The following is an 11,731-nucleotide window of genomic DNA, read 5'->3' as shown; positions in this document are numbered from 1 at the left end:
TAAATAATATTATTATTAATTTCTCATAGGGTATTTCTTATATATTTGTTAAATTAAAATTGTAAATATTTGATTTTTTTAAAATTTTATTTTTATCCATAAATCGTTGTTTATTCGATTGATTATAATTATTTCTTCATTTAATAAATTAAAACATTATATTGAAAATAATGAAAAAATATTAGATTAAAAATGAAAAAGATATTTTCTATAAGATAATTAAAATAATTTTTAAATTTTCTTTTTCAATGGGCTTACCACATATTATTAATAAGTAAAATGAAAAAACATTATTTGATTTCACTTATTACACATATTTTTTAAATAAAATATAATAAATTATCTTAATAAATATCCCAACAAAAAATAGTTTTTAAAATAAATATAAAATTTTTATCTTTTAAAATTATTTTTGTATTCTAAAATAAACAAAATTGAAATAATTTTAAAATAAGAATGATCTCCTCACATCAATTATCTAATATTTTAATATATTACAAATTACAAAATTACAAAAATTATATATCAATGACATGGAAAAAATTATTGAAATATCATTAAATAATTAGAAAAGAACTATGAATAATGTGGTGCGAAGGGTTTATAAAATAATTTCTGATATTGTAGACATTCATTAATAATTTTAAAACAAATTTATTAGTAACTTTTTATTTTTATGAATTTTAAAAAATTAATTTCTTAACCTATTAAAATTTCTATTTTAACTTGTTAGAATAAATTATAGTAATTTAACTTATGTGTTATATGAGATTTAATTATTAATGTCCTATTTTATAATTATTTAATTGGATTAATTTTGATTATGTTTGTGATAAAATTTTATGTTTGGATGCCCATATTAACTTATCTGTATTCATACTTATTTTTCATAGTTTTAGTAAAGTATCTTTATATGTAAGTATTTCAGTTTTGATTAGTGATCTCTTGGTCATTAATATATAAAAAGTGTTTGAATTTAAGATTGGTGGATTGAGTCTTAATTCGATTGGTATGATCATTGTTATCAATGTAGGAAGATGTAGCTTCGCGTGCATTGAAGTAGGGGTGTGCAAAATTCGGGTAAAACCAAAAAATTCGGTTAACCAACCGAATTCGGTTAATCGGTCGGTTAACCAAATTAATTCGGTTGGGGATCGGTTAAATTTTTTTTGAGTTTTAGGTTAAAGGTTAATTCAGTTCGAAACCGGTCGGTTAACCGAAAAAAATTAATAAAAAAATTATAATATATAAATAGACCACTATTCACTCAAACCCAATCCAACAAAAACCCAAATACTCAATCTAATATATATTAACTCAAGTACCCAACCCAACCCAGCCCAATTACCCAACCCAATCATAAAAATTACAAATAATTTAATAAATAAAAATAAAATTTAAAACTAAAAATAAAAATAAAAAACATATAATTTTATACAAATAATTCGGTTAATTCGGTTAATTCATTTAATTTGGGTAATTCGGGTAATTCGGTTCATTCGATTAATTCGGTTAATTCGGTTAATTTTATACTTATTTTAACCAAAAATTAAAAAAACATATAATTTTCGATTAACCGACCGAATTAACCGAAAAATTTTCAGTTCGGTTAATTTTTTTGAAAAAATTTCGGTTCGGTTAACAGTTAAAAATTTTGAAAGGTCGGTTAATTCGGTTAATGTTATTTCGGGTCGGTTAACCGATTAAACACCCTTGCATTGAAGCGTATTATCCTCTTATTTATGGGTTGAGGAGGAACTATGAGTAGTGTAGAAGGCCCATTTTGCCCGAGCCTGTACTAGAACCAAACGAGAAATAAAACAAAAATATTAAATGTCCATTTTACAACCAGTTCAAGCCCAATCCCAAAAATACTAAACCCTAGCCCAAATTTTCAGCCCAAGAACTTAAAATTTTTCAACAAAAAGGAGAAAACCCTAGGCAAATTGCCGCTCGTGCCCACGCCTCCCTTGCGCGCCAGACGCCACCACCCCGCAACGTGCGCCGCTCCACCACGCCACGTCAGTGGCGTGCTCGCCCACGCACCTGCAACATGTAGAAAATCAGTTGTAAAAAGGCTATAAAAGCCTTTGAAAATCAATTGTAAGGGGACTTTTTTTTTACGAATACATTGAGTACAAAAGCAATACAAGAATACTTTTTGACTACAAAAAACAAGCTCAATAGTTTAAGAATAACAGGCAAGGAGCAAGATCTAAAGGCCAAGGGTATTTTTTCTTTTATTTTATTTTCTTCATTTTTTTCCTTTCGAATCATATATATATAGCTATTTCTTTTTTTTTTCCTTTTTTTGGAAAAAAAAACTTACTTTTTTGAAAGTTTGGCGTGTGGTGGTCCTTTGCCGGAGTCTTGGCCGGAGGATGAGAGGTTGGAGAGAAGTTGAGGAGAGGGTTTGAGGTTTTTTAAAAAAATAAAGGCTCAAATGATTTTTTTTGGACAAAATATTGGCTTATATACCAAAACGACGTCGTTTTGGCTTAGAGCGATAAGCATCAAAACGGCGCCGTTTGGCTTGACTCGCGTGGAAACTGACCCAACTCGGGGAGGATCCGCGTGTTTTCACTCTGATGGAAAATTTGCGCGCTAGACCCTCCCTCTTTTCCTGACTCCTCAAATCAGTTTATTTTATTTTAAAATGTGGCCCTAAAATCTTGATGTTGTTTCGATTTAGTCCTTCGGCCATTTAAATGTAGATCTTGGAGTGGCGTCGTTTTGGTGGAAGGGCATAATTTCCCAATTGGTCCCTACAATGTGGCGCGCATTCCAATTGGGTCCCTAGATTGACCCCATTCTTTTACTATTTTAAATTTGGCCACCAGAATCTCATCTAAACTTCATTTTAGTCCTTATGCACACATTTCTTTGAGATTTTACCCCTGTTTTTTCATTTTTGGTTCTGATTTAGTCTCTTTTTATTGGTTATTTATTTATCTATTTCGATATTTCATATATATTTTAAATTATTTCATTCGTTTTTATTATTATTTACATTAAAATGGTTTCACTACAAGTTATTATATTGTTTTTTTTGTATATTTATTAGTTAATTTAAACTATTTTCATGTATTGTTTTTTTACGTATTATTTATTTTTAAAAGTTGTTTTATGATTATTTATTTTAAGATCTTGTACTTTATTGTTTCACACTTTATATATATTATTCATTTCAAACTTAGTAAACTTAAATTTATATATTAGTTTAAGCTGCTTTTAATTTTTTTCCTTTTTAAAATCATTGCACATTATTATTGCATTTTAAAATCGTTTTGCATATTGATTATTTTAAATTATCTTATATTATTGCTATTTATAGTAATTATTTTAAATTTGTTTTGTTATATATTACCTATTTTCATCTTGCTTACAATAGTTTTTTACTTTTATCTGTTTTATTTCGTTGTTTTAAACCTTTATTTTTTACTCTTTTCATTATTTATTCTAATCTTTTCATATCCTCTTTTATCCTTTATTTTGTTAGATATATCATTTTGTGGCGTCTCCATCGATTGTAAATGTTCAGATTATATATTATGTGTTTATTGTGATCACGAGTATTAGAGTTCTTTATTAGTTATTTGTGATTCAATGTTGCGGCATTTTGTTTATAGATTATCACTTTGCGTTGTACACTATTATTCCATCGTATTTTATTCACCTAACTTACTGTGTTCCAATTTTCCTCGTTGAGTCTGAGTAACTGAGTACCATTTTCAATCAAAACGTGCAAGTTCCAAATAAAAGCTTATTCTCAGGAATTCAAAGTGTTGTGTCCTAACTCACTGGATATGGCTCTTTGTATCTCGAGATAATGATTTCTAAAAAATAAAAGCAATATTCTATGTTTGAAATTTTGAGAAATTGTGCCCTAACTTACTGGGTTCCAATTTTTTCTCAATTGACTCAAATAATTGAATATCCTTTTAAACTTCACTGCATGAGTTTTAAAAAGACAAGCTTAGTTTCGAAAATGTGAAATGTTGCATCCTAACTCACTGGGTATGACGTTTTATTTCTTCGAAATAAGAGGACCTTAGCATCCAATTTAATTTGTTCAAGTGTTCTTTTTAAATAAAAGGTCCATATTCTAAAGTCTTTTCAAATTTTCGACATTAGAACATTAATTGCTCAGTTAGGTACCAATTTTGAGCGTTACGAGAGTGCTAACCCTTCCTTGTGCATAACCGACTCCCGAACCTTTTTTCTCAAATTTCGTAGATCAAAATTATTATTTTAATAAATTAAAATATTTTATTAAAATGATCAATCTCAAGGTGAGCCAATCACACCTCGGAAAAAGATCGGTGGCGACTCCATTTTGTTTTTAAAGTCGATCCCCATTTTCTTTTTGCAAAAAATACCAAAATTAAAAATGGTTTCGACAAGTAGCTTTAGGTATTGTGTTAAAAAAAAGCATATATGATCATGCAGGCGAGTTGCATCTTGCAATCTGAACTGAGGACAGGTTTTTGGAGTTGTCCATGGCATAAGGGGCATAATGACTTGATGTTATCCTCACTTTCATCTGGCATATCTCCAGTAGTCTGCTCAATGTTCCAAACTCAATGATGACAACTAAACATGAGGGTTGCGCTTGTTGCGGAACTAAAGCTATAACGAAATTGTTTAAAAAAAAAGATTTATTATATTTATTAATACCTACAATCATTTTGTGTATCACACGGATAAGAAAACTAATATATTATATGTTACAATGTTTTAAGACTAAAGCTAACATGGACAACCTATTTTAATGACATATGGTATATTTATTCTGTTGAAACGTGACAACTTCATTCTTTATATATAACATTTTTTTAAATTAATAAAAGATAATATAAAATTATAATTCATCATTTTATATTTTTAAATTAATAGAAAATAATCTTAAAATTATAGTAAATATATTAATCTACTTTATCATTCTACTTTTGTTTGCCAAACACTTGATTTTTTATAACTATTCAACCGTAATCGTTTATTAAAAATTTTAAAAATTCAATATATATTTATACATTAAACTAAATATATTTCTAAATATAAAATTAATTTATTACTAAATAAAGTTTAAATAATAAAACATAAAATTATAAAATTAAATTTTTAAAAATCAAATGACAAATTCATAGAAAATAAAACTTAAGTTATTTTTGTACTAATTGGTTTCCACAGTATTTTAAAGAGTCCAAACTGAGAATTATTATTTTTACTTTTTTCCTCAAAATAAAAATAAAAATAAAATTACCAACTAATTAAAAAGATTTCTGAAATATACTAAATTATATGGGGATAAATATCAAATTTATATATAAACTTTGGTTCTGTATGCAATTTGATACATGAACTTTGATTTGGTGCAATCATATACATGAAAATTGAATTGTGGTTCATATGTATATAAGATACTTTGATTTTGATTCAATTATACACATTTAAAGAAATGAATGCATACATTTATTTTTATATTAAATTAATATAATTGTTTGTGTATGTAATATATTAATATAAAATGATACTAATTCGATAATATCGGTGGATTAATAAAGAGTAATCCAAGCACGAGTAGGGTTAGTGGGTTACTGCAAATGGAGAAAGGCGATGTTGTTGTTGTGTTCTCCCAATCTGTTGGATTTGTTATTCCATGAATGGCTGAACTCATGGTTGTTAAGGAGGTGTTTAACTATTTCTTTGCATCCAAGTGTTGCAACTCACACAAGTTGCTGATTGAATCTGGTAGCCAAAAGATTTTCAATTGGTTTTTAGATCCTTTTGAAACTCCTTACTCCTTGAGGATTGTGGTCTTAGTTGCTTCAAGATTAGGCCCCAACGATAGATGGTTAATTCGACACAACCCTAGAAATAGTACCATTGATGCCGATGATTTTTGCAAATGTTAAGTCTGCGAGTATAGTTAATTTCTTAATTATCTATTTATAATTTTTAGATTGAATAAATAAAATTACCATATGTTTTTTTTATGATTATTTCATGTAAAGTAAAATGAATAAGTAAATATTTATTTATTGGTTACCTTAGATTTCATTAGTATTAAGTTACATTATATAGTTATATTATATAAGATTTTTACAAAAGTAAAACTATCCCGTTTAATCGATAAAAAATTTATTTTTCAATTGAGGAGATTTTAATTTTCGATCTTTAAATATTTAAAACACTCATTTAAATGAATCGATTAAACGAATGTCTTAACTTCATTTATAATTTTTAATAATATCCTTTTGGCAATGAGAATTAGAGAATTCATACACACATATATGGTAAGAGCACATACCATGTTTAAAGAGAACTACACAAATAAAAGCTTACTACTTACTCCTTAAAGATTCAATCTCGAATAAATTTTATAAGTGAACAGCTCTAGCCCATTAGACGAATGATGAAAATTCTCCATATAATGATATTTGAATACATTTTGAACAACAATACCAAATATAAACGCTAAATAAAAAGGAGTTTATACATGGATTCAATTTTCAATGACCTTATGAGACTTAAGTTACTGGAGTAACTTAGGGAGTTAAGACGCAAAACGAAGGGTTTACCAACCTAAACGAACCATTGGTCGGCGGGGCCGGGGAGGTTGGTTGACGCAGGAAAGCAAGAGAGCGATGGCGATAACTAGCGCTAGCAAAAGTCCCATCATATCCACGTTGAGCTCTATGCACAACTGCCCCATCTCTCTTCTTCTTCTTCTTCTTCCTTTCTCTGCACTACTCCAGAAACAATGGCAATTATTAAAGTTTCAGCATAGGCGGCTATTCTACTTTTTGGAGTCAAACACTAAATATATAAAGGATGTTGTGAATCGTTTCCTATATTAAATTCCAATTTTAATTCATACACATGTTTTTAAAATAGAATGAAATTTGTAATTCAAATTTAATAATAATTTATTTATTTAAATTTATAAAAAAAAAAGTGTAAATATTAAAACTTTTAAAATTTTTATTATAATGGATGATAGTGATTCAAGGGTCAACCAAATTTGGCCAAACTCAAGTGCTGTCGGATTTTTGAATAAATTTATTTTCCAAATTGTGGCCATCGTTAATCATTTCAAAAAAATAAATAATTATATACAATCAAAATTGGTGACGTAGAGAGTGTGAATGACGTTGTAAGCTGTAAAATCGTGACTTTTTCTTCACAAAACGACAGGGCAATGACTAAGACGAAAGTAAGCAAGTGAACCAACTCAAAGTGACTTTATTCTAAACAAATAAATGTCAACATCCAAGTCAAGTCTCTAGATGTAATATATCTATTGTTTATGTATACTGGCATGACATGCAATGCATACACTTTAATAGGTTAAAATTTTAAATTTAGTTTCTATATTTTAATTTTATTACTTTTAATTTTAAATTTTAAAATTTTAATTTTAACCCAAATGGTAATAATTAAAATTATTTGATTAAATTTTATTATTAGTACTATACTACGCATAATGTTGGTAGATTTAGTTCATATTTTTAGTTAACTCGTTCTTTGTCTTTATATTATTTGAATTTCAAAGTTTCAATCTTACTATAACCATTAAATTCATTTATTGGATTTTTTAGCAATGTGTACAAATAGTAAACTAACATAACATTACACGTGCAATAATATTTGCCGCATCATATTTTGAAAATAACAAAATTTAGCCTAATGAATTTAATAATTACCATTTGACCAAGAACGAAATTTCAAAATTCAAAGTGTATAAAGACTAAAAAATTAAAGTATAAGAGCTAAATTTGTAATTTATGAAAAAAGAAGGCAATCGGTCAATTACTATATCATGTTTAATAGTTTTATTTTTATTATTAGTAACATAAATTTCTTTCTAAAAATTAGTGATTACATCAATCTTTATTACGTTTATATAATTTATTTGCTAAATTATATATATTTTAAGATAGGATAATACAACAAATACTATTACAAGTTTTATTATCGTGTGATTTTTCAAGTTTCATATGCTTTTTACTGAATCTTATTATAGGGAGTAGAATATTTTTTACAAGTGTTTGTTTTAGAGTTTACTTTTATCATTTAATTATTCAATTTTATTGTTTTTATCACCAATCATTAAATTAATTGACAAAATTATTGATAACCTTTAAAATTAACATAATAACAAATTTAACCCTCAACATCTATACACTATATTAATTTTATTTTGATTTTAAAAAATTTAACCCAGTTTTGTATTATTTCTTATTACCATTTCACCTAAAAGCTAAAAAATATTAACTAAATTTAGTCGAAAATATATCAAATAAAAACACCCAAAAGTCCAAAATAATAATTTTATTTTAGATTAACCCTCAATGTAAAAAAAAAAAATCAAATTAAACAATATCTAAATGCCAAATACATGTATATCCTCTAAGGCATGGGAATATTTATGGCGAAAGCCTTGAATCTTTTAATGTCCTAAGTCTTTGAACATCATTCCGAGTCCAACCATGCACAATTGCGATGCACGGATCTTTGATTCCAACATGTATGTCATAAATGAGTTTTATCCAATTATTTTCACTTACTCATCTAATTATGTTTTATACTGATTTAATTCTATGTTGGAATTGCTTGAGCATACATTTTTACTACAGTGCGTATTCTCAATCCTCGTATATCCTCCATATTATGTTCCCACTCCAACCAGATTTGCAACTATATTAATCTACATAAGATTGATCTGGCAACACTGAGAAACATATGGAGCATGTACCTGATAATCTGTTCTTGAGATCGAATGAGCCGCCATAGTTTGACTACTTCAAATGAGATCTATGGAGAAAGCCTCAAAGCCAAATCTTCATCCTTCGTCCAAACAAAAGGAGGCATGTCAAACCTTGGCCCAGCCACAGATCGGTAGATATAGAGCTTATCAACTGTGCAGTTTTCGGGTCTTGAATCAGGAGGTCCCCTCTCATCTATAACTTCAACATTCAGCCTCGGCATCTTCTGACTTAGCAGCTGACAAGCTCCGAAACTCACGGAGCAGGAAGACATCCAAAGGGATCGCATTGTCTCCAGCTTTGCAGCATTGGTCAAAAGAGCCTTGTCTCCGAAGGGGCAGTCCCTAATTTCTAGTTTCCGTAGGCTTTCACACCCTGAAAGCACGTGATGGAGTCCCAAATCACTATCTCCTGCAAAAGCCACGGATAGCATTTCCAGCTTTTTTGCATATTTTCCAATATATTCAAACACGCAATCTGTGAGGAGACCGGACAGGGAAAGCCGTATGAGATCCTTGCAATGCTCAACAATGGCTCCAAAACCAACATCAAATGGCTCTCCGGTCAGGTAATCAGTTGTATTTGGCTCAATTATACAAAGACGAAACCGGGTCAAGTTTGGACGGTTCTGAGCAATTGTGACTAGAGCTGCATTAGACATTCTGCGGCAGAAGTACAAAACTGATTGTAACTTAGGACAACCCAAAGAAACAGCAACAAGGCCCTGTTCCGTCAAGGATGCATTTGGTTCTGCATCAAACGGGTCAGATGGAAAAACCCGTAATTCCTGCAGGTCCTTGCAATTAGATGCAAGTGCTTCAAGGCCACTGTCTTCAATATAATCAAGTACCTGAAAGCATAATTGACAATTTAAAAGAGAAGGGAGATTCAGTTCAGTTATTAGAACATTTTATGCGACGGTTGGCATAGTTTAAAGGTGATCAGTAAACCACTTAATGTTCAAAATATGTGCTCAATTGTTTTAAAACAGTTATGAACAGAAGATACCATAACAAGCTTACCAATAGGCGCTGCAAACTCGGACAGTGGCTTACAAGCTTGATGAGATCAAGGCTTTGTATGGTTGCGTAACTCAAGTTCAGTGACGTTAATCTAGAGCAGACAGAGTAAATAGCTGGAAGGTAATCCGGAACCACATCCCAAAACCCACACAAACTCCTTAGTTCCATGCAATTAGAAAAAGCTCCAGCCAAGTTTGAGAAGACATCTGAACGTAGCTCAGCCGAATAGGTGCAAGTGCCGAATTCAACCAGCTGCGGTGCAAGTCGTAATATGTTCGCAGTCTTATCAAGGGGAACAGCGCGGTTGAGCTTAAGGGACCTGAGGTTCGTACATCTACTGACCAGGCGCTCCAAAGCTGAAAAACTAACTTCATCTGATCCTAAACAGGAAATGTTAAGAGACACCATGGATGTGTATGTCTCAGGAAAATGGCTGAGCCAATGCACACTCGAATCATCCACTTCACTTTCTCGCAAGTCCAGCTCTCTCAGGTTCCTACATTACCAAGCAGAAAATCAACATTTTGTATACTTTTACTAGATTAAATCCAAGAGTTGAAACATAAGAAATCAAGAAAATCTATGGTGGCTAATGAACAAAATTAGGAGATGACCATTGTCATTGAAATTGAAAATGATTAATCAGATCCGATAAAAGGAAACAATGAACCTTAAAAATCTACAAGTAAACAGTTCTTTCAATCAACTTCATTACTAGGTAACGTTATAATTACTCCATTAAGAAAAATGCAGCTAAAAACAAGACAAATTGAAGTAAAATTCCAATTGAAAGTTAAAACGAAAAGGTGTTTATGAAGTTTACTTGCAACTAACAGCAATGGCAGCAAGTCCATCAGTTGAAAACCCTTCACAAGAAGCAAGCACCAATACTTTGAAATCCTTAAATGACTTAGCAATAAGCTCCAAGCTTTCATCCGTGACGACCATCCGTTTAAGCCGAATCTCTTCGAGCCAAGGGTAAGCGACAGCCATCTCCGTAATCCACGGCAAAACGTAACCGCCCCAGCCGTCCGGTACCAAATTGAAGTCAGCGAAGTGCGGTTTCCCTTTCAACTCAATGGATCTAACTTGCGGGAACCGTCTGACCACCATCTTAGGGCTCACAGCATAACAGTTCCCGACGAATATCTTCCTCCGACACCACCGCTCAATCTCGTACCACGATTTACTCACTGCCGATACCACGTTCCGATCTTTATCCGATTGTATGAACGAGAATACATGCTCCAGCACCTCATCTGGGAGCGAATACGCTAATCTCTTCGGCATTAATTACCCCCCCCCCAAAAAAAAAGAAAACTTCTGACAGAAAAGATGAAAATTTTCTCTCAAATTTCCTCCTTTTGACGGATACTACAGTTTCGTTAAGATTTTAAGTTCGTTTTCAGAAATGAGACACCATTAAAGGAGATTAAGCTTAGGCTGACGAGAGAACAGTGAGGAAGAAGAAGAGAGGATGAGGATTTTTATTTTCGTGTTGGGAAGAAGGGTTAGATTTTAACCATGATTAATTAAGGCATTCTCTTGTTTTTGTGGGGATATTGATAGACGTTTAGGGTAGTGACACGTGGGGGGAAGACATGTGGGCCCGTACGATGGACGGTGGGAGGGGTAGATCTTATCCATTGACGATGAAGCGGAGCCGCACAAAACGGATTTGTGTATTTTGACTAAATAGTGTACTTTTTCTTTTTTTACATGTGTTGTATATTTTTTATTTCTTTTTTATACCACACTTAAGCAGTAATAGTTGGAATCTCAAGTATTAGCCTAATAATGAAGAGAGTTTATCGTTTTAGGTGTAATTTTAATTTAGTGTTAGTCGTTATTTGTAATTTAAAAAATAATAATAATAGTTCCTTTAATTTTTAAATAAGATAATAATATACTTTAGTAGACTCGATCAATATATATTTTTAA

General features: G+C 30.6%; 1 protein-coding gene and 1 long non-coding RNA gene across 4 annotated transcripts; both read right to left on the bottom strand.

Annotated features, from left to right (window-relative positions):
• Positions 1–1,768: 1,768 nt before the first annotated feature.
• On the bottom strand, positions 1,769–2,395 carry LOC128296546 (uncharacterized). The gene is made up of 2 exons (XR_008287170.1): positions 2,330–2,395; positions 1,769–2,046 (listed from the first exon to the last, which is right to left on the bottom strand). It is a non-coding gene; the product is annotated as an uncharacterized LOC128296546 (long non-coding RNA).
• A 4,009-nt stretch (positions 2,396–6,404) lies between these two features.
• LOC108467971 (protein TRANSPORT INHIBITOR RESPONSE 1-like) lies at positions 6,405–11,323 on the bottom strand. Of its 3 annotated transcripts, none has more exons than XR_001868942.2 (4): positions 10,614–11,323; positions 9,791–10,286; positions 8,759–9,618; positions 6,405–6,749 (listed from the first exon to the last, which is right to left on the bottom strand). XR_001868942.2 is itself a non-coding variant. In XM_017768809.2 (3 exons), the coding sequence occupies exons 1-3, from the start codon at positions 11,078–11,080 to the stop codon at positions 8,818–8,820; spliced, it is 1,764 nt and encodes a 587-aa protein (XP_017624298.1). In that variant the 5' UTR covers positions 11,081–11,323; the 3' UTR covers positions 8,320–8,817. The 3 variants fall into 3 exon arrangements, 1 of the variants encoding a protein (XP_017624298.1); XR_008287169.1 differs by having other exon boundaries at positions 6,405–6,744; XM_017768809.2 differs by lacking the exon at positions 6,405–6,749 and having other exon boundaries at positions 8,320–9,618.
• Between the last annotated feature and the right edge of the window lie 408 nt (positions 11,324–11,731).

Source organism: Gossypium arboreum, chromosome 8 (assembly GCF_025698485.1).
Source record: "Gossypium arboreum isolate Shixiya-1 chromosome 8, ASM2569848v2, whole genome shotgun sequence".
NCBI lineage: Eukaryota > Viridiplantae > Streptophyta > Magnoliopsida > Malvales > Malvaceae > Gossypium > Gossypium arboreum.
The sequence above is the reverse complement of the archived record's forward strand: the minus strand, read 5'-3'. Positions and strand labels throughout refer to the sequence as shown.